General features: G+C 44.5%; 2 protein-coding genes across 2 annotated transcripts; both read right to left on the reverse strand.

The window, feature by feature from the left end:
• Positions 1-15272: 15272 nt before the first annotated feature.
• Positions 15273-17663, reverse strand: LOC308311784 (autophagy-related protein 9A-like; the record flags this gene model as incomplete). Its single annotated transcript, XM_080758562.1, has 1 exon — positions 15273-17663. The coding sequence occupies one exon, from the start codon at positions 17661-17663 to the stop codon at positions 15273-15275; it is 2391 nt and encodes a 796-aa protein (XP_080614688.1).
• A 3526-nt stretch (positions 17664-21189) lies between these two features.
• LOC308311785 (threonine--tRNA ligase 1, cytoplasmic-like) lies at positions 21190-23625 on the reverse strand (the record flags this gene model as incomplete). Its single annotated transcript, XM_080758563.1, has 1 exon — positions 21190-23625. The coding sequence occupies one exon, from the start codon at positions 23623-23625 to the stop codon at positions 21190-21192; it is 2436 nt and encodes an 811-aa protein (XP_080614689.1).
• Positions 23626-24130: the final 505 nt, after the last annotated feature.

Here is a 24130-nt window from a genome sequence, read left to right on the forward strand (position 1 = left end):
GTCTGCTAAAGCAACTAACTCCACCACCTCTCCCCCTCTCATGCAAGTAATTAACAATATATAAATTAAGTCACAACACCAACTTTGATGAGGCAGTATTTATTTGTTTTCAAAATAAAAATGTACGGCTTTCTTAAATTCCCTGAAAAATGTAGCCTAGATATATTTTTAATTTCCAGATTTTTTTTTTTTATTTTGGAGTTGGGTGGTATCTTCCCCGACTGCAGAGTTATTGGTAAAGCACTACCATTGCTCATAAATAGCCATGCAACGAGACATGCGTCCTAATGAGATTATTTGGGTGGCGTTTGACTGATGGTCCTCTACCAATTACCTAGGTGATGATAATACACGTTTTCCCGCCACCCAGGATGCCTTGCTCCGTGAAGCTGTGCCAACCTTCTGAGCTTGCTGTGTAAGGAGATGATTGATGGCCCCCATATCCCCGTCCCACAAGATAAAAGGCTCAATGAAGACAAAAGCCTCGCATTCATCGGCAGCGGGTGTTTAGCCCAGTTAGGACCTGACACCAGATTCTACAAACGTCTTCTAAGTCCTGACAGTTTTCTGAAAAACCTGTTTCTATGTCAGTCGTTCTCAAACATTTTCATGTCGAGGACCCCCAAGATTATATGTAATAGGCCACCGACCCCCATCTGAAAGTGTTGTTCCAGAGACCCCCCAGAAGCAAAGATTTCAAGATTTGAGTTAAAAATGTTCGCTCTGAAAGAATATATTCAAACATTTGGGCCACATTTTCACGTTTTTTCAAAAATAGCAGATCTACAAGCTTACGAGCTTGTAGATCTGCTATTTTTCAATAGCTAAAGGGTAACACAGTGCTTAAAACACCAAAAAGGGGTTCCCGTCCTGAATGGGTTAAACCAGGCATAATTTCCTAAAAGACTTGACGATATGCAATTCAGACGAGCGACATTCACGAAGGTGCACGCGGTTTTGCAAATCTCAAAGTGCGCCACGGGTGGGGTGAGAGCCTTTATGGGCATCTTACTTCTACTCCACTACATCTCAGAGGCAAATATTGTACTTTTACTCCATTACAGTTATTTGAAAACTTGACTTACTTTACTTTACGTAGATTTTGTCGTTTTGATTATTAGGCTACATAGCTACATAAACCACTTCAGCCCTATATACATTTCAGCCATTTGAAAATAGCCCATCTACAAGCTCGCAATGCGTCGCATTGTGATGCATTGTGAGCTTGTAGATTCACCACTTTTCAACCTATGTTCATATAATTGCTCCTAACTAATGATCATGATAAAATAGCACAATTTCTTTCTACTCGGTCTGTGTCTCATAGGAGGGCTGTGGGCAGTTCACAAACCCGTCCACCAGTGACATCGATGGGGCGTCCAAGCTAATAGAAACAGCAGGCTTTCTAGTCCTGAAAAGCTGCAATGCGAAAATGGAAGCCATCGTTCTCACGGTAATACAAATCTAAATATATATATATATATATTTTTTTTAAATCTTAAAGAAACAGCCTAATGATGATGTCACTGGTAGACGGGATTCTGAACTGCCCACAGCCCTCCTATGAGACAGAAAAAAGAATGGCCCTGCTATTTTATCATGATCATTAGTGAGGACCAATTATATGAAGACACGTTGAAAGACCTGGCTCGCTGCCACGGCGTGCGCCAGGAGTTTCTCCTATTGGCTTTTGTCCATCAGCACACCTGTCACAATCAATCAGGCTGAGTGGAATCACGTCCACAGCAGACCACACGTGGGTGCTCTACCTGAGGCTGAAACAGAACAGCCGTTTTTTATCAGGGGCACCGAGCAGGGTTTTGTTGCAGTAGGTAACAAATGGCTATGATGGAAATGCAGACTGAATACTCAATGCGTAGCCTATACCCCATGCAGACTATAGCCTACCCACCAAGTTATATTCTGCATCTTCTGTGATGTAGCAATTCTGCCATGTTTGCCGTGCAAGCTGTGATATCTCTGCGCCGTCGCTTCGTGCCGCGCCATGAGCTTGTATAGATCTCATGCTATCTTGAGAAAATCTTTGAATATATTTTAAAGGCAAGCGGATATTTTAAACTCAAAGCTTTGCTCCCGGGGGGTCCCTGCTAAATATTTTTTGAGATGGGGGGTCCGCGGCCAAATACATATAATTTCCTTGACATGGAAATGTTTGAGAACCACTGATATAGCAACGTAGGTATTTCAGAAAACCGTTTAGGTCGATTTTAGAAGATATCTCTTGAATCGGCCTCTGGTCTCAATGAGTTAACACTGAATGAAATTAAAGGACTAATGCTGTTAATGTATTGAGAAGCGCTGATGATCCCAGAAAGTTTCAGCATTGCAGTTTGTGGACTTTTTGACTGTCAAACGGCAACTCATGTGAAAGTTGCATAGTGGCTATGCTTGCGCGAATCTCCATAGATCAGCTATTTTTCGCGAAGAGATTTGGTGTAGACTAGAGCGAGAAAATGAGGGGGTCAAGTTCAGGCCCCCATGGGGGGAGCTCGGCCAAAAAAGTATATATGGTTTAAGTGGTTAATTACACCAACGCAGATCTAGTTTTATCTTTTTTAAAGACCACTGCTTCCATTTGTCACTATATTGACGAGGACATGACCTGATCACAGCCTGTATGTCTATGCACATTATCCCAGCACAGAGGGACTTCCCCACTGAACTCTGATCAAAAACAGCACAGCTAGTGACGTGCTATCCTAATATCTTAACAGCCTGTACAGTATGCACTCGGAGGCACCCTGCTGCAAAAGCATGTTTGAAAGGTGCCTGCTATCCCTGTTGAAAAACAGCACAGACCAGCATAAACAGATTTTTGCTGGTTTTCTCAGCAGGCATGTTGTCAATAAATGTGTTTTGCTCAGGATAAACATTTTATCATTATAGCTCATGTACTACACACCTCCGTGTTGAGCCGGGGCATAGCTTCAAATATGCAATAAGCAATTGGAAAATAGGTCAAAAGTAGCCTTGGACCTTTTGACGTTGTTGTTGTCAGCCATTCTCCGACGTCACGTTTGGCACGTTGTCCGACTACTAACCCCATTACTGTACTAACTCTAAATCTAACCCTAACCCCATTACTGTACTAACTCTAAATCTAACCCTAACCTCATTACTGTACTAACTCTAAATCTAACCCTAACCTCATTACTGTACTAACTCTAAATCTAACCCTAACCTCATTACTGTACTAACTCTAAATCTAACCCTAACCTCATTACTGTACTAACTCTAAATCTAACCCTAACCCCATTACTGTACTAACTCTAAATCTAACCCTAACCTCATTACTGTACTAACTCTAAATCTAACCCTAACCTCATTACTGTACTAACTCTAAATCTAACCCTAACCTCATTACTGTACTAACTCTAAATCTAACCCTAACCCCATTACTGTACTAACTCTAAATCTAACCCTAACCTCATTACTGTACTAACTCTAAATCTAACCCTAACCCCATTACTGTACTAACTCTAAATCTAACCCTAACCCCATTACTGTACTAACTCTAAATCTAACCCTAACCCCATTACTGTACTAACTCTAAATCTAACCCTAACCCCATTACTGTACTAACTCTAAATCTAACCCTAACCCCATTACTGTACTAACTCTAAATCTAACCCTAACCCCATTACTGTACTAACTCTAAATCTAACCCTAACCTCATTACTGTACTAACTCTAAATCTAACCCTAACCCCATTACTGTACTAACTCTAAATCTAACCCTAACCCCATTACTGTACTAACTCTAAATCTAACCCTAACCTCAGTCGTAACCGGCCACGTAAAAAATCAAAGTGAAGTTGTTGTACAGTGCAGTTTCAAGATGTTTTCGCTTCGGCGGCAGTCATTTCACTTGTCTGCCGTCACCCAGGCAGATGCACGCACGCGCCCTTGCCCCCAGGGCATCTTCCTGGTGGGTTGATAACATTGGAAGTGGGTGATGCAACACTGTAGAGTTGGACCTGCAGTACCAACCTCATGGTGTCACCGGGAGGGTGCCACGTGCTATTATAATTAGACCTACTTGATCCCTTTTCAGCTGGGCCCAGCTAATTGCTGCCCCAAGTGGTCAGACTACTTGAGCGCATTTAGGGCTTAAGTGTCATATCCGTGGGCACTTTGACACATTGCTGGGAATCGAACCTGCGGCATTTGTGTCCCAAGCGGCCTCTCACTTTTCAATGTTCCTCTACACCCAAGTATTGTCCATCTGGTTTGGCAGCGTGTCATGTTATATCAGGCAAGGGTCCAAAATGTAACTAATGAATATGGCTCTACAATTTCAATTCCACTTACAATGGACATATCACTGAGTTATCATTCTGCGCGCATATTGTTGTTGGTGGCTGTCTTTGACCGGCTCGTCCAGGGATTTGGTCTGGAACGCCACATTGAAAACTGAAAGATGAAGGGGTTCTGGGTCAGCAGTCCAGTTCTATTCAGAATATTTTCTTTATTGTGATAAACAAAGGCAGCCACAGGAGGCAGGCTCTGACAGAGTCTCATTCTACGCCAGGCTTTTATTTATTTATTTTTAATCTCTTCTATAGTGGTACAGTATGCGTCATTCCACAGACAAGTGTTTACACCTTTGACAGGCATGTGTGTGTGACACACACACACACACACACACACACACATAAATGTTGCATATGCCACCTCCAGTCCAGTCTCACTCATGCCAGATCTAATACAACCTCAGAAACACTTCCAAATTAAATCAAAATAAACCAATTTATCCCTGAAAAGAATGCCCAAATCCAAGCTGTTCATCAGTAAATTGTCATTGTGGCATTTATTGAGCCTTTAACTGCCACATCGGGAGCATGCTACTTTAAAGCCCATTTGACAGTTATTACCTCCACGCGTGGGGTGATTCTTATTTCCTTTTTTTCCCTTTTACTTTATAGTTCTTATCCCACGGTTTTTGCAACCCATTTTTTCACGTGGGGATTTTATGCTTTCGGAACCTGCGTGAACCTGTCTGTCTGTTTGTCTGTATATCTGTTTGTGGGAAAGAACTACTTTCTGGCCTTGACAGCCCATACATCCAAACAGAAAAGTCCTATTAAACAACGATGAACTCACTTTGCCACTCGATTTCCACTCACTTTATGCATGCAAATACCCATTTTATTCTGGATTCAATGGCGGTCACATTGAAGTCCATCAGTACCGCTGTCATGCAGTACTGAATGTCATACAGTACTGATGTCACAGACTGCATGGCTAGGCCCCTATAAGTGAATGCACAGATCTAATCCTATGCTATGCGACACATTGTAAGCTTGCAGATCGGCCCGAAATGTACAGTATATACAGTAACAGTAGGGCTGAAGTTTTGTAATTATAATCAAAGTATCTAGTAACTAAACTTTTCAAATAATTGTAGTGGAGTAAACGTACAATATTTGCCTCTGAAATGTAGTGGAGTAGAGAAGTAAAAGTATAATACTCAAAGTACAAATGCCTCAGAATTGTACTTGAGTACAGTACTTGAGTAAATGTACTTAGTTACTGTCCACCACTGCTGTCATGTCATTTACTCAGTACTGCCTCAGAGTGACTTCACTGAGATGAGATTTATTTGTCGAATGTTTCACAAGCTGTGGGACAAAGGCCTGGAAATCTGCCTTTTCAAGGAATGCCTTTTACAGCCTCTGCCATGTGGCGATGTCTTGATGAAATCCAAAGAATCAATCAAGCTCTCCAAAGCAGCAGGCAAGCAGCTAACTGAGCAGGAGATTATGGACAACATTATTGCTGTCTGTCTGTGTCTAGTGTTATGTATCAAGATAGGTAGACTCTTCAGATAAATAAGTGTTTAAATTGTTTTTTTTATTTTTATGATTGCATTTTATGATGTACCAATTTTTCCACGTATGCCAATAGTACAATATCCAAAATGATATGGATCATAGTATTGATAGATACTAGGGATGTCCTGATCACGTGTTCTTGCTTCCTTTCTGATTCCGGTCATTTGGAAATGACGTGATCTGCCCTGATTACCGATCACGTGATTGGACAGGGATAACCCTACTTCCAATTGTAAGTAATGTGGTGAAATGTGAAGGCACAGTGTGGTGCATGGTGCAAGGCACAGTGTGGTGCATGGTGCATGGCACAGTGTGGTGCATGGTGCATGGCACAGTGTGGTGCAAGGCACAGTGTGGTGCATGGTGCATGCAGTCAAGGACACTTCTGGCACAGTGTGGTGCATGCAGTCAAGGACACTTGTCTGTGTCCTTGTTGGTGTTAATGTCCATGTAACTTTCAATTGTGCGTGAGTTGAACAGTTTCCTTTTTCAAGAGACCTCGGGCTGAGAAAAGATGTATCACAATAAAACCATGATGCAGCCTTCCAGCGGGACATTAGGGCCCATTGGGGCCAATCCTTAACTCTTCTTTTGGTTAAACAAAGTCTAGACATCTCCTTTTAATGAGTCTGTCTGGAACACAGTAGCAGAGTGTCACCAAAATGAATGACTCTGTCTGGATAAACGTCACCTTTTATCAACTAAAGTGGATCACAAAGGCAGATAAATGCCTGAACACTCTCATCAGTTTGTGTGCTGCAAGGCTTTTTGACTGTGTGCACTGTCAAGTGGGCCTGGGAAATATTATTTTTCCCACAGTGGCATTGTGGCACTATACCATCCCTGTTGATGGAGGAGGAATTCACTCTTGGTTGATGAAAACACGGCAACATGACGGAAAATTGAATTGTCAACTGGATTGTTAAACAGAATAATTATTATGCAGTCATGTTTTTCTTCCTCTTCTTGTTGTTTGTTTGTTAGTATTCTCTTTTCCATTCTTTTTTTTATTTGAAGAGCTGAGGTCATTAAGCCCCGTCTGATGAAGGAAACAGCCTCTGTTCGCTGAGCTGCAGGGGCCATTATCGGCGCCCTTTTGAGAATACAAATAGGACGTGTTGGGAAGATAACACTTCACCGACAGACTAATTAAAACACAGCAAAGCTTGGAGTCTCTCAGTCCTCCAACCTATCAGTTCTAAATAAGAAGGCCATGCCTGGAATCCCAAACACTACACACAGGTGGTGGTAAACACATCTCCTCTCTCCCTGTGTGTGTGTGTGTGTGTGTGTGTGTGTGTGTGTGTGTGTGTGTGTGTGTGTGTGTGTGTGTGTGTGTGTGTGTGTGTGTGTGTGTGTGTGTGTGTGTGTGTGTGTGTGTGTGTGTGTGTGTGTGTGTGTGTGTGTGTGTGTGTGTGTGTGTGTGTGTGTGTGTGTGTGTGTGTGTGTGTGTGTGTGTGTGTGTGTGTGTGTGTGTGTGTGTGTGTGTGTGTGTGTGTGTGTGTGTGTGTGTGCGCGTGTGGTTTACAGTACATAGTACTATCCTTGTGGGGACCAAACGACAGGGACGTCGCTGACGATTTGGTTGCCCTACTCGCATATATTTGCTTTTTCCAAAAAGAGTGTTAAGAGTGCCATTAAGCCAGGCATCACGTTCCTGAGCCAATACATATACCCAACACCAGGGTCTACATTTCTAGTATAGCATAGCAAACTTCAGAGACCACCTCCAACCACTGCATAGGTGCAGGTTATTGCATACTTGCAAACTTGCAAATAGCTTTTCAACATTTGGAATCATTTAAATACATTTCCCTGTACAATATGTATTAAAATGTGTCTTGGTGCACAGATGTACTGTGATTGGAAAACATCTTCTCAGGAGTGGGATTTGAACCCACACCTCCAGAAGTCCTGTTCATTCGTATGGAAGCTAACTAATCTTGAGTCTGGCACTTTAGACCATCCTGAGTGCACACTGAGTTTAATTTATGTAGACTAGAGCAATTTTGACACAAGATAGATGGACAAGAAACTATACAAAGAAGGTATACATTTCCTTCATGTGAATGAGATGTCTGAATATTTGAATACAGCTTGCTTATTCGTGTACTGTATGTGATATGTTATGCATGCATTCTGGCTGCTGCTTCCTGCATTATGTGCAAATTGAAAACAGGTGCTAGTACGCAGGGCTGTTGAATGACTTCCAACGAGCGCTTCCAAACTCCTACACTTATAGAAATCACCTGCACAGAAATTCTTGACAGAAGGTGGCTCATATCACATGTGTACGGTGGGTTTTTATGAAACAAACACTGCAGATTGAAAGACGATAATTAAAGCTTTCCGTACAGCTGCAATGTTGGTGAGTTTAACGTTGTTTAATACAATCAGATCTGACTTTTTTTTTGGATGAATGGGCTGTCAATGGCTTGTGTTGCAACTCTAGATTCAACCCATTTGCAACTTTGCTAACCTAACACAATTTATTCAGGGCATGCTTTGGTTTCCCAAAACAATCTGTTCACTTACACTGGGATTTGAATTGTGAACCCATGATCTTTGGGACGTGAACTGTAGCTAAGTATAAGTATGCTCCCAACGTTTCTGTTATTTTGATCAGAAATGTTGCCATCGCTATCCAATGGAAATGGCCTGGGAACTGTCGGGGGTGTGTGGTCATTTGCCCAACTGGTGTAGTAAAAATCACACATGTGTGAAGTGAGGGGCGCTCTTAGCGTGCCGATTTGCTCAGACACATATGACGTAAATTCTCCATTGTCAATGGCATTTAATGTTTGTGTTTAATGTTAGCTGAATAGCCTATAGGAGGGTCTTAGCGCCTCAAAAATAATGTCCCAATGCAATGCAGTTATTTGCTCTCCTCTGACTGGCCTGTTCCAAATAGGCCATCGATGTACCATAATTAGTTCAAAATGTCGAAAGCTGTGAATTATTGATGATTAGGGAGCAGCACATCTCCAATCAACTGGCTTTCATCCGTTGCTTTTTAAAAGACAGCTGGTGCTCTGAGTCTCTCTGCAAACAGCCATCTCTGCTCTTGATGTCACCAGAGGGTGTGTGCGCTGAGGGATACACAAGTAAACTGGGTTAATAAACTCTGTAGGTGAATGTTTATAGGAATAATATTCTAGACCAAGTTATTCTTAACAAGTGTGATCGGCTCATTATGGTCATGAAATATTGTTTTCAGAAGCTTTCTTTATTTCTTTTTAGTTATTCTCAGCCTTTATTTGATAGCTATACAGTGGAGAAAGAGGAAAGAGTAGGGGATTGGCATGCAGCCAGGCCCAGTGTCACGGGGGTGGGAGACAAGATGATGATAATAATAATAATAATAATAGCTAGAAAAGTTGCAAAGTGTGGTTGCTGCAGTCCCTCCCACTTGACTCTTGAAAAGTAATTTGAACATTTCTATAACGCTTGAATAGTTTGGTCTTCTGCACCTGCAAGTAAATTTATGTCTTTATAAACGATTGTAAAACATAGATTGGTTACGTAACCAACAACAGCCAATTAGCTACTACAAACGTTATGCAAAGCTCGGCCAATCAACAGCCAATAATATATTCTTACACATACATACATACATACACACATACATACACACACACACACACACACACACACATACATACATACATACATACGCACCAGAGCAAGCTTTTGCCTTTTTTTAAACCCCACCCATTTTAACCAAATACATACATACATACATACATACATACATACTTAGGTATGCGGTCTAGCTTAACTTGGACTCAGGGGGGTGGACGCCTCTGCCTTGCATAGTCCCCAGTGAATAGGCATTTTGCCCTTCACTGGTAACCTTATTTTGGATTTGTTTTAAATATATGAAGGTTTTGTGGGCTGGGCTTTTTACTAAAAAGCCCCCCCTTTTTAAATACTACACACATACATACATACATACATACCTACATACATACATTTCAGACGTTTTAGCAGTTTTTAAGGACCCACTTTTAGGCCAGTGCACCAGAGCAAGCTTTTGCCTTTTTTTAAACCCCACCCATTTTAACCAAATACATACATACATACATACATTATGCAGTACAGTAGCAGCTGGCTGACCCCACTCACTGTCAGGTATTGGAGACATTGAGGTATGAAGTTATGAACCCTTGGTGCCTACCTACCTCAACATAAGTTTTCAATTAACAGTGTGAGCTCTTTGCCGTCCGTCTGTTGAGTTTAATGTGTGCTAAATTGCATGCCGTGCCAGAAAAGTCAAGAGACTTAATTCATATAACCTGCCAATCAATAATCATGCCATATATGATTGCACTAATATGGGATAATGGCAACCTAGTGGTTTTCCACCTCCATCTCAGGTACTTAGAGTAACAAGGAGGGCCATAAGGCTTTCTATATGGGCTCCTGCTTTTACAGGAAGCTGAAGTACAATGTAATCCAGGGGGAAGATAATAGAGGAACTGTCTGTACTTTTGCTCTTAAGACTCAATTACAGGTCAAGTGCACTTCATGGTGGGCCATGTTCTTCAAGAGCTTGCACTTAACAGGATGGAAGAACAATTGAGGAGCCGTTTTGAGTCCATGTCCTGGTTACATAACTGCTCGTAACAGAGATTCTTTAATTCATTTATTTATAAATAATTTATTTTAATTACCGGTATGTAAAAATGTTGAGGCTGAACCCATCTTATTTGAAAATGTGCTCAAACCACCAAAGTGAAAAATGCAATGTACAGTATAGTCTACCTTTGCCACTATATCTACAAAATTGTCAGTTTATCCCATTAGTGTGACAATACTACCATCTAGTGGTAGATTATAACAACAACTGGCAGTGGCAACCACCACAAGCATTATATTTATGACAGTTCTGTAAATGTGAAGAGTGGCTCCAAAGATGGTGATATAACTGATATTTTGACTTTATAACCACATTTTTGTCGACATACTATGACTCTTTTACAACAGTATAGGGTATAGGCCTGTACTACTGCAGCCTACTGTCTGTAACCTTTTATAGTGTGACTTTTTACGACAGTAGGCCTATAGTAATGACATTTGTTGCTTCTAGGATGACGTACAGTATACATGAAGTAGGCTATGTTATTCTTTTGATGCCTTGGTTTAGGTTATTAGTTGCGCAAGCAGAGCGTGCAAGTATTGTCGTCGGCTGGACCGAAAATGGTATGTATGTACTGTATGTAGCCTATGTATGGTATGTTGGCTGTTGATGGTGATGTAATTAAGAAATGTTGCAATGTTGGGTGGGTAAAAGGTAACGTAATATGTATGTATGTATTTGGTTAAAATGGGTAAGGTTTAAAAAAGGCAAAAGCATGCTGTTGCACTGGCCTAAAAGTGGGTCCTTAAAAACTGCTTCAACTTCTGAGATGTATGTATGTATGAATGAAACTTTATTGACAGCCGTAGCCAGTAGATGACAAACAACAATTAAAAACATACAAAACAGTTACAAATAAATACATTGGTTCATAAAACTCTAAAACTCTCGTAAAAATTATAATAATAAAACATCTATAGGAGGCACTCATACCAATGTTTCCACATCAAAGAGCGGTATCTAACAGTGCTAAACCTAGGATTAGTCAACACCTTAATCACGTTATTTTGTGACCCATCAAGTCTGCTTTTAAAGCTGAACATGAGGTTTCTCAAGAGAGCCTGGAAGGTGGTTAGACCAGAGTCACAGAAGAGCTGACTAGCACTGCCACCCCTAGGCTTCTTCAGGAGAATCCTGAGGGCATCATTATAAGCCACCTTTAGCTTGCGCAGACTCTCTTTTTTATAGTTCACCCATAAGGGGGCTGTATACAGCGGGGTGCAGTACGCTCTAAATAGGTTCACCTTGACCTCAACTGAACAGTAGTGAAATTTCCTGGCTAACATATTAGCTTAGGCATAGAGCATTCTTCGCTGTCTATACGTCAGCATCATCTTATCTGTAATGATGTGCCCCAAATATTTACTGCTGCATACTGAGAGGGTTTGATCCGACAAGTAGAACACTGGAAAATGCTGTTTCTGATCCTCCTTGGTCCTGCAAATGACTACCACACTCTTTTTGGCATTGTATATGACGTCATACGCGACCCCATACTCAGAGCAAATGTTCAGTAGCTGCTGGAACCCAGCACTACACGGGGAAACAATGGCCAAATCATTGGCATACATAAAATGGTTAATTAAAGAGTTACCTATCATGCCGCCAGTCCTACACCCTCCCAACAATCATATATATGTAATGTAATATATTCTCAGCATCCACAAAAAAAGAGCATATTTATTTTATGCAACCAAAAAAAAAGAAGAAAGACATAACTTGTCCTGCATGTTTCTGCATATATCCCTAATGTATCGTAGTCTAGTCACGTAGAGTAGAACCGAGCAAAATATTGAAAACTGCATCAGCAACACTGTGTTTGTGGTCCATCTTTACCATGCCAGGCTATTTAGTGAACCGCATACAGTGCACCCCAGTAAGGAGGAGGAGTCGAGGTCGACCCAAAACCACCCGGCAGTGGCGACCAACCGTGACAGCCGAGCTAAAACGGATGAACCTTAATTGGGGCGAGGGAGGCACAACCTTATATACTCTAAGGGCACAACATGCAGCACAAGACAGGTCCCGATGGAGGCAGATTGTGTCCCACTTGGGATGAAGAGGATATTGAGTAAGAAATACAGTGCATGGATGGTGAGAATAATAATATACAACATGGGCCACAGACAAGTGCTCTCTCTCACCACCACACACATTATCTCTTGGTAATTCTCTTTGATTGATTGATTGAATTTTGATTTAAATATTTATTAACAGTTTGTAGAATTACAGTACATTTCAAGCACAAACTCAATACAAAGACTGTTAACTGTGAGTGGACGACCCAATTAAGCATTACACTTGTTTACAACAGGGTCCACATTGTTCAATTCATCAAAACATTTAGACCTCTCCCTCTCTCTAAGGCCGATTCTACGAATGCCTTCTAAAGCCGTGGTTCTCAACACTTTTCTAAGGGCTCCGACAAAAATAGACTGTTTGTCATTTTGTTATGTTGAAAATAAGAGTCTAAAGTCACTCTTGCCACTGTGCGAGCCAGTACCTTTTATTTGATGTTGATCAAAGAGGATGGCACGGTGGTTACAAGAAAGGTATTGTGAGAGGGTTTCTTCCCTCAACAATTGGTAAGTTAAATAAATTGGTAGATTTCAATGTTCACATGACTGCAATGTTTACGTCCAGATTTCAGTTCAGTGGCTTGGTGTGTGGCTCTATGTTGTACCTCCGTGTCCTTGAGTCCACCGGGCCAGATGAGCCGATGGACTGTATGAGAAGAAGAGTTGGAGGAGGGAAGACATACAGTAGAGGAGAGGGTAATGTGTGGGCCCCGTCCAGGTCCGTCCCTGTCCCTGCGCCAGAGAGAGGCCTCTGATTCGGATGCATGCTCTGAGGTGGCTGGGGAGGAAAGCTAGGGCTGAGGTTAGGGTTAGAATTTGGGGTGAGAGGGGCAGAGTGTTTGTGGAGAGTGACTAGGTGGGGGAGAGAGAGGCCAGGGCATTGTTCCTGAATGTATGCAAGAATCTCTTGCTGTAGCCTCTCCTTCTGAGGACTGTGAAAAGTGTGTGTGTGGCCTGATTAAAATGTTCCCTATTGGATGAAATCCTGAAAAACCGAATGATTTGTGATTTGATGATTCCTGCAAAGGTGTGCTTTGGGTGGTAGCTGTGTTTATGGAGTAGTGCCGTGTGTGTCTGTGTCCTTAAAATATATTTTTGTCAGTAGTCGTTTATGTGTATGATCTATTGTATGAAAAAGTACGGTGGTGTCCAGGAAGTTAATCTCTGTTGGATGAATGATATGTTTGATCGTTATGGAAGCATGGTGTGTGTTCAAAATCTGCCAAGGCCTCTCTCTCCCACTCACTCATACAGTATATATGTTGGCATAAGCGGGTGCAAATTTCTTGCCCATAGCCATGGTGAAATCATTGCAATTGAGACTGAGTTCTAAAAGTTGTAAAATGGCATTGTCTGGTCTAGTGTTGTCCGGGTGTGTCTGGAAAAGATTTCTAACTGCCTGTAAACCAGTGGCTTTACAGTATGTATGTTAGTGTAAAGGCTGTCAATGTCTATGGTGAAAATGTATGTGTGTGGTGGCACGGCTATGGGCTTGATATTTTCTAGGAAGTCATATGTGTCTCTTAAATAACTGGCATGTATCAGGAGAGGGGGTTGAGGAAGTGGTCTATGTATTGTGCTATGTGGTAGGACTCACTGCTGCAGTCTGACACTATAGGTCTGCCGGGAGACACCTCGAAGGGAATAGTCCAAGTCTGTGGATCCTTGTGGATTTTGGGTGGTAGACTAGATAGAATATCCTAGGTCTGGGGTTATCAGGTCCATCGCGTTGGAAATCGCGTTGTTTGGAGGTGATGTAGTTTTGGTGATAAAGTGTTGTAATGATTTGTCTGAGTTTGATCTGAGTCTGTGGCTGCAAGTACATTTGAATATTTGTCTCATCTTTTTTTTTGCTAATAGTTTTAACACTTTGTGTATGAATTCCTAGTCTCAGATCCACCATACTGTCGATATATGACATTTGATTTAGATTTAGAATCGCAGACCAACAGGTCTCGAGTACATGTAATTTTTCCCTGTTTCCTACACACTAAAAGTATGTGGGTCTTGAGCTAAAAATTTTAGGAACCACTGGGATCACGCTGGCCAAGACCTACGCTGTAGATCAGTGGACATATATAATATCCACCTACTGCCTGTATACTGGAGCCATTAGAAAACACAGACCTGAAATTACTGCCCCGGAAGTGAAAACATTGTGAAACTGACTTACATGGCTGGTTAAGACTGATGAGGTTAGGGGACTCACGTGGCCGGTTAAGACTGATATGAGGTTAGGGGACTCACGTGGCCGGTTAAGACTGATATGAGGTTAGGGGACTCACGTGGCCGGTTAAGACTGATGCGGTTAGGGGACTCACGTGGCCGGTTAAGACTGATGCGTTTAGGGGACTCACGTGGCCGGTTAAGACTGATGAGGTTAGGGGACTCACGTGGCCGGTTAAGACTGATGCGGTTAGGGGACTCACGTGGCCGGTTAAGACTGATATGAGGTTAGGGGACTCACGTGGCCGGTTAAGACTGAATGTGTCCGCCACATGGGATGTCTCTGTGTTCCCTAATCGCAAACTGGTTGATATCGGTTGATTTTCATTCGAATGGGGTTGTTTACTTTGCCCACCACTGGTGAAGAGGTATTTCATACTCACAGTCCTCCCCTGGAATGGTGTTGTGGTTCCATGGGGCTTCCTGTCCTATATGCCCACCCTCCCATCATGGGATACCACCCTGGCCCCTGCATCTAAACTAAATAATCTGTTGTGGTTCCTCCATAGTGACGCTGGCTGCGGCTCTGCAACGAGACCCACTCCTGGCCTGTGGTAGTACTGCAGGTGGCTGAAGCCAAGCTGGGAATATCGGAGGGACTGGGGACTGATGTGTGGAAGGTGTGTGTCCCGGGGAAGTGTCTGGCTTGAGGGCTGGGGTCACTTCTGACCTCGTCTGGGGTGCTGTCGCCGCTCTCCTGCGTGTGCCATGTGCAATGAGACTGCTCGCCGTGAGACTGCTGCTTGTGAAAGTCGTGCATGTAGAGCACATGCATGCTCATCTCGGTGGAGGAGGCGTACTCCGACAGAACGGAACTGATCATCTGTCCCTCCCGCGCACTGCCGCCCGAGTTGATCATACGTGCATGGGCCCCAGAGTCTGCCATTAATGGCCTGCTTGTGTCTATGGTGTGGCCATGAGCGTTGAAGCTGCCTCTCGGTAGAAGACTGCTGCTGTCTGGCGAGAGGGGGCTCAAGGCCCTCTCATCAATGCTGACAGCAGCGTGATTGGCCAAAGAGCCGTCCGAGCCAGAATGAACAGAAGCTAAGGTGGTCGAGCCTGCCAAGAGGTTTGAAATGAGACTCCTTGGCTCAGACTGGGACAGTAGGGTGACTGTGTGTGGGTCTGCCTCTCTCTGGACCCGCTCTTTGAACTGACTAATGAATTGTTCAGACTCGTGGGGAGGTTGCCACCGGGGGTTGGTAATGGCAAAGTGCATCAGAGACAGCTCCGTCTTCCCGCCCTCCACCTGCTGGTGAAAGGAGGCCTCCGACATCCACGCAGGGTGTCCATGCCGCCTAACGTCCATCTCAGAAAAGGAGCAAACGTCTCCGAGCCCGACCACCTCCACGGTGAAGTTCCTGAAGAAGTCGACGATCTCCAGGGACTTCCTCCTCAGGGAGAAGATCAGGATAAAGGGGGTCACTACTGGACTGACCAGCTCCTCCAGGATAATGACGGCCTTGTACTGGAAGAGCAGACAGAACTGGCGACGGGTCTCGTGCCTGTCCGCGTTCCCCTGCCAGTGGTCCGGGGCGTAATGGATGTGTGCCAGTACTACCCTCAACAGCTGCTCGGGACACAACACCTTGTGCTCGTGCCGAATTAATGACCTGCAGACACTGACGCACACCCCGAGCAGCGTGATGGCGGAGAGGACATATTCCACCTGTAGAACGTCCTCGTCGTAGATGGTCAAGATGACAAGAACAGCCAGGAGAGAGCCGGCGAAGAACGCTATGTTCTTAGCCACCACAGTCAGCAGTGGGGACTGAAAACTGTTCAAATACTTGGATGAAGCCTCGTATGCCTTGCCGAGACGCGACGCGAGTTCGTGGTCCAGCTCGTTGAAGTGACGCAAGTTACATCGACCGTAGAGGGACCAGCTCCTTGCTCCCAAAAAATCCGGCTGCCGCATGATCACCCCGGTGTAATTAAAAAAGGCATAGAGAAACTGCCACACCAGAATGACCGGACAGAGCACGAGATTGGCGATGCCGATCCACAATATACGAGAAGCCAGCTTATCTGCCAGCTCCAGCCGGTCACCTCCTCTCTTGTACTCTCGCTTAAGACTCCACTCGCTCTCAAACAGGGAGCCCGGCCCCCAAAAGAAGATGAGCTCAAAGTTGTATCGGAGACCGCACGTGTAGAACGCAATCTTTCCGAGCAAAGGAGGCCGGAAGGACACAGGAAGCAGAGACCTGTTCACCATGGCGACCATGTAGTTTTCGAAGCGGAGGATACGGTGGTAGATGTCCAGTTCCGACAGCTCCTTCTTGGAGATGCACATCTGGTGTTCCTTCTGGACCTCCATTATCCTGGCCTGGACCTCCTGCCACCTTACGGAGGTCAGCTCCGACATGGGCATCCTGAGAGCACCGACGTAGAAGGACCTGATCCGCCAGTAGCGGCAGACGTTGCAGGCGAACTTGATCAGCCGGTGCAGCCAGAACGCGGCGGAGATCGCCAGCACAAATATAACGAGCCGGCTGTTGCGGATACGAGCGCCGCAAACGTCAGCGGGGAGGACGGCGTCGACCAGGGTGACTTTAGAGGAGCCCGCCGTGTGGTTCACAACGTGCTTGTTGGCGAAGAGGACGTCGTAGTCCACGCAGTAGAGCAGGAACAGCGTGAAAGCGACCACAAATGGCAGCCGAACCAGCTCGAAGATCTCCCCCAGCAGCATGCAGGCAAATCCGTTCTTCTGGTGCAGGTTGTAGACCCTCCGGAAAAATAGATCCAGGTTTTCTATGTGATGCCATTGGGATTTGTCCCTTTCGGGCTCGTGCAACAGCAAGTTCTCGTCTCCCGGTGATGGGGAGTCATGGTAGGAGGCAAAGTGTGCCATGAACTTCAGTCGCATCGAGCAGCCAAGTATGCTGCTACAGACTCGACGTCCCAGCTCTGCTGTTTATGCAGCATTATGTGCCGAGAGCAACACAATTGCTACCTTCCCCTCTATTGAGAATAAAACAACGTATTATAGATTTGTTTTTGCATATACCTGATAATGTTACGGTTGTGACGGTACCTTGTGTTGGTTTTTAGCTTTCTTTACAATACTGAATTCCTACTGAACTTCCAGTTTCATGTATATTATATGTATATTATAAGCTGAGGCTGGACCTCTTTTTAAATGGCCGCTCTTAAGGCATCTTCACACCTTAAATAGATTGACTTGCAGTGCTCTGACCTGACATCACACACAGTGCATACAGTGCATGCCACACGTGCCTACCACAACGGTCTTGGTATGCACGTGACGTGCACACTTATGTGTTTTTTTGCCCAAATATGGAGATGGCTGAGTTGGTCAAAATTTAGAATTTGTTGAAAAATACTGACGCCACTGTGGCTGCCACATGACGTCACTAGTGGGGTCCTGGTTTTTTCTTTCCAACTTTAATAACACCGACTTCAAATTCGACAAACGCGTTCCACACCCCCACAGGGGGTACATTGCCCGGTGTTGAGTCGGTCGGACCCACGGTTGTCCAGAACCGCCCCAAAAAGGCCTCTGCCCGGGCTCTGGACAGGGCCCCTGGCCAGTGTCCATATATGGAGCTGGCCTGTTCTGACATCATTCTGACGTATGCATACAGTGCATATACACTCCATATTTGGGCATGCCTGACAAATAACTCCATATATGGGCAATAAAGGGACACAGACATAATATCTGGGCATGCATTTCCAACTTGCATCGTTCCAAGTAGGCCAGTGCCCAACGGTCACCGCTGTAGAGGCTCCAACGGGCACCGCTCTAGTATGTGTTTGAATGTTAATTCTGAAAGTGTTGGAGGGAAATAACAGAAATAACACCCATGTGAAGTGAGCGCGGTGCCTTGTATCATCATGATGATGTCACTGCATGACAGTAACCACATAGTAGGCTAACTGTGCAGACAAATCGACGGATGCTATGCTTCATTGCGAACGCAGTGAGCACTTACTATGAGACCTAGCAGATCATGTCTGTCTGTGTGTCTGTCTGTCTGTCCCGCTTTTGTGCCCATATATGGAGCTGAGTGATTACGTCACCATGACTCAGCCATAACCATATAAGGAGTCCCCAAAGCAGCTATACGTCCAAAACCCAAATATGTACGAGCTGCGTTCGCTTCCCGCGTTTGCGCGTCTTACTGGTTATAGGGATGCAACATTAATAGATTTTCATGGTACATGTAACAGAGTGGTCCTCTGTTACTTATTTTGCATAGCATATTGGCACTTTATTAACTTGCACATTTGTATTTTGCAGTCATGATGTTATTGTTGAATACTGTTTCCTGTTTAGCTGAGATGGTCACTCAGCCAAGGAGTTCCACCTGGGGAAATGCTTGGTGATTAACTAACAGGAGGGCAGTGGTTAAAGGTTAAAGGTTAGAGTGCATGGTTAAAGGTTAGGGTGCATGGTTAAAGGTTATAGGGTGCATGGTTAAAGGTTAGGTTAGGGTGCATGGTTAAAGGTTAGGGTGCATGGTTAAAGGTTAGGTTAGGGTGCATGGTTAAAGGTTAGGGTGCATGGTTAAAGGTTGGGGTGCATGGTTAAAGGTTAAAGGTTAGAGTGCATGGTTAAAGGTTAGGGTGCATGGTTAAAGGTTAGGTTAGGGTGCATGGTTAAAGGTTAGGGTGCATGGTTAAAGGTTAGGTTAGGGTGCATGGTTAAAGGTTAGGGTGCATAGTTAAAGGTTAGGTTAGGGTGCATGGTTAAAGGTTAGGGTGCATGGTTAAAGGTTAAAGGTTAGAGTGCATGGTTAAAGGTTAGGGTGCATGGTTAAAGGTTAATTAAAGGTTAGGGTGCATGGTTAAAGGTTAGGGTGCATGGTTAAGGTTAAAGGTTAGAGTGCATGGTTAAAGGTTAGGGTGCATGGTTAAAGGTTAATTAAAGGTTAGGGTGCATGGTTAAAGGTTAGGGTGCATGGTTAAAGGTTAGGGTGCATCGTTAAAGGTTAGGTTAGGGTGCATGGTTAAAGGTTAGGTTGCATGGTTAAAGGTTAAATGTTAGGGTGCATGGTTAAAGGTTAGGGTGCATGGTTAAAGGTTAGGGTGCATGGATAAAGGTTAGGGTGCATGGTTAAAGGTTAAATGTTAGGGTGCATGGTTAAAGGTTAGGGTGCATGGTTAGAGGTTAGGGTGCATGGTTAAAGGTTAGGGTTCATGGTTAAAGGTTAGGGTGCATGGTTAAAGGTTAGGGTGCATGGTTAAAGGTTAGGGTGCATGGTTAAAGGTTAAAGGTTAGGGTGCATGGTTAAAGGTTAGGGTGCATGGTTAAAGGTTAAAGGTTAGGGTGCATGGTTAAAGGTTAGGGTGCATGGTTAAAGGTTAGGGTGCATGGTTAAAGTTTAGGTTCAACTCCCAGCCAGCCACCCGGACGCTTAATCTGCTGTGCCCTGTTCTCCTCCACCTTTCCCGACTCTCTCGCTCACTGTCCCTGTCGGAAGAAAGCAGAAATGTAAAACAAAAAAGTACGTTATCCTTTCTGATGTCGATGACCGACCGGTCTGTCTTCCTTGGATAGCGATTTGCTTTAACATTAACCCGGACAGCTACTGATGGAGGCTTGTGGTGGTGTCGTCATCACTGCATGCCTTGACCGTTCCATCCAAATCAACTGCAAACCTCTAGACTTCACCAAATATAGCCGATCTACCAGCTCACAATGTTGTTGTGAGCTTTTAGATCTATTGTAGGCTATTGTTCCCCATCCCAACATCCAATTGGTTAAACCCTCCTTAAAATGTGGGATTCACAACACGTTATTATGTTGATGAGAACATTCTTCAGTTCCTGTGAAGACTGCAGTAAACAGGTCTTCTCTGATCACCCCTTATATTTGTTTAGTGTTCAATGTCTTGTTTATTTATTTTTCAATGTGTATATGAATCAACTTAATCATTCTCCTAGGGGAACATTGTGTATTGTGTCATTATTGATCTCCATAAGGGAAAATAACCTGTCATCCATGCCTAATGTTTTTAATTATTTGGTTCAATAATCTCCAGGATCTCTTTAGTGCAGGACATTTTTGGAAAATACAGGATCAACCTCAAACTAATTGCAAAAGAAACAAACTCAGCTGATTTTGTATCTTCAATATATCCTGAATAACAGAAAAAAGGTTGCCTGGAATTGTCTGAGGGGAAGTGTTGAAAATGGCCTGTACAGTATGGCCACCATAGACATCCTATATAAGGTACATCTTTTCTAGATTTCCTTTTGCTTTAAGTAGCATGTGACATGTCAAACTAGTGTGTTTTCATGATGCTGAATCCATTCCAAGCATTAGTTTTGCACAAAAAACCTCAAATTTAGCCCAATGAGTGTTTTTATGCAAAACTAATGCTTGGAATGGATTCAGCATCATGAAAACACGCGGGTTTGTTTAATTAGTTTGAGGTCAAATTACAGAGACAACGTCTCTCTCTCATCTCTTGCAGTTCCTCAATATCCTTCTTCAGTTTGGCATTCTCCTCCATCAGCTTATTTTCCCTTTGCGCCAACATCATCAGGGCACTGTGGTCCGGCATCTTGTCCATGGGCTGAGCGAGGACTATCTCCGCAGAGTCACATTTTAAGACGTCCAACACGGTGGCGTTTGAACCATTTTGAATAGGGGAAGGACACGGCGAGGATTTAAAGCCAGCGTGGAACTCCTTTTCGGCGTCCAGACTCCTGCGGGACATCAGCGTCTGCAGACGCTTGATGCACTCCTTCACGCTGCACTCCACGTGCAGCGTGTTGTCCCCCCGCGTTCGCACATTAACGGTGTCGCTCGCTTTCTCCTTCTCTCCCACCACCAGGATGAAGTTGTACTGGGCCAGCTCTGCGTTTCGGATCTTCTTGTTGAAAATGCACCCGGGGTCCAGGTCTACGTCGGCCATGAAACCGCTGCTGTGGAACTCCTGATGGACCTTCTGTGCATACTCGTCGCACGCGCGTCCCACAGGCACGACCATCACTTGGCGGGGGGAGAGCCATAGAGGCCATTTGCCTCCATAGTATTCGGTCAGAGTGGCGAACATCCTTTCCACTGATCCCAGGATGGCTCTGTGAATGATCACCGGCTCCTTGTTCTTCCCGTCGTCGCTGACGAATTTGAGATTGAAGCGTTTGGGGAGCTGGAAGTCCAGTTGGATGGTGCCACACTGGTGGTATCTACAGGTGGCGTCTTTAATCTGAACGTCAATCTTTGGTCCATAGAACGCTCCATCGCCAGGGTTTTCAACCCACTCCTGCCCAAATTCATTTAGACTGTCTCTCAGTTTCTCCTCTGCCTGGTCCCAGACCTGAGGGTCTCCGATGAACTTTTCTGGCCGTGTGGACAAGTTGAGTTTGAATGTCAGTCCAAACACATTGTACACGGCTTGTAGGAAGTCCAGGCAACCTTTGATCTCGCCCTCAATCTGTTCCATGGAGCAGAAGATGTGAGCATCATCCTGCTGGAAGCGGCGAACCCGGGTGAGGCCCGTCAAGGTTCCTGTCAGCTCATTCCTGTGTAGGACGCTGAAGTCAGCCAGGCGGATGGGCAACTCTCTCCAGGACCGGGACTGATGGCCAAACAGCAGACAGTGACCGGGGCAGTTCATGGGTTTGAGGGCAAAATTCTCCTTCTCCACCTCAAAGGAGAACATGTTCTCGCTGTAGTTCTCGCTGTGGCCAGAGAGCTGCCATAACTTGTTGTTGTAGATGCTGGGTGTTTGCACCTCCTGGAAGCCCCTCTTCCTGTATTCACTTCTGATGAAATCCAACAGGGTGTTGTAGATGAAGCACCCTCTAGGCAGGAAGAAGGGGCTCCCTGGGCTCAGGTCGTGGAAGAAGAACAGCTCCTGCTCCCGGCCTAGTTTACGGTGGTCTCTATTCTTTGCATCCTCCTGGAGTGTCTCCCAATTTTTGAGCATCTTGGGGTTAGGGAAAGAGATTCCATACATTCTCTGGAGGCTTTCCATGTCAGCCTTTCCCTCCCAATAACTGGATGAATTCTTGTGAATCTTCAGGGCCTTGATCTTTCCGGTGTGTCTCACATGAGGTCCTAAGCACAGGTCAATCAATGGACCACACCTGTAAACTGTAGTAGTAGGGGTAGTGACTTTCTCATTCAGAATGCGACACTTAAACTTGTTGTACTTGAACATTTCCAGGAGGGTCTCCTTCTTAATCTCCAGCCTCTCAAAGGGTTGCTTCTCCTTGATGATCTTCTTGCACAAGGTCTCCAAACAGGCAAAGTCACCACTTGAGATGTACTCGTTGTTGTCGAGGTACATGTCATAGTAGAAACCGGTGTCGATGGGTGGACCATAGCAGAGGCAGCCTCCGTAGACCCGCTCCATGGCTTCACCCATGATATGGGCACTGGAGTGCCAGTACACCGCTGTGGCTTCCTCGTCGTCAAACTTGAGCAGCTCCAGGCTACAGTCATTCTCCAGCGGTCTGTCCAAGTCCCACAGAGAGTTGTCCACTTTAGCGATCACCGTGTCCTCGGCGAGAACTTTGCTGATTTTGCACGCCACCTGGTACGGCGTGGTCTTCCAGGACTCGCCATTCACCACCTTCCCATCGGGGAGGGTCACCTTGATGGGGAGAGCGGCGTTCTCGGCCCTCTCGGCCAACAGGGCATCGTGTTCCGCTTTCAGCTTCGTGTAGAGAGACAAGCGCTCCCCAATATACTGAGGCGGTGGCATCAACTCACCCCGGACTCTAGAGTCTTCTGCAGCAACTTTGGCCTTCTTCTTGCCTCCAACATTACCACCTCCGACCTTTTTGCTTTCATCTACATGAAGCTCACTAATTTTGTCTGCAGGTAAGACACATTCTTCTTCAGACATAATGAATAATAATAAATATGCTATCCCGCAAGGGTAGATAAACCCCCAGTGACTGCGTTGGCACCATGACATCATCACACTCCTCCATATATGGTTGGCAGTCCATTGGGCCGACTATTGTACAAAATACGTGCTTTTTGAGGGGTGCTAGCCCTTGCTCCTATACACAGGTTTAATGTTTGTCTTTAGTTCAATGTTTGTTTTGTAAACACCATTGACAATGAAGGGAAAATGTACGTCATAATGTGCCATTTAGGTCATATTGTCTTTTTTTATTATTAATGGCGTTTAATGTTTGTGTTTGCACCGTTTGTTTTACATCACTTCATTACATCACCTAATCAACATGAGTTATATTAGCGCCCCTCACTTGTGATTTTTACTCCAACAGTCCGACGTGATTTTAGCTAGACAGAAGCAATACTTTCTCATTAGTCTGAAACAAAAAATGACGGATGGCAGCCAGCACATTAAAAGTATAATTAAATATGATAGTGGAATTATC

This window comes from Protomyctophum bolini (genome assembly GCF_963924005.1).
Source record: "Protomyctophum bolini genome assembly, chromosome: 24".
Taxonomy (NCBI): domain Eukaryota; kingdom Metazoa; phylum Chordata; class Actinopteri; order Myctophiformes; family Myctophidae; genus Protomyctophum; species Protomyctophum bolini.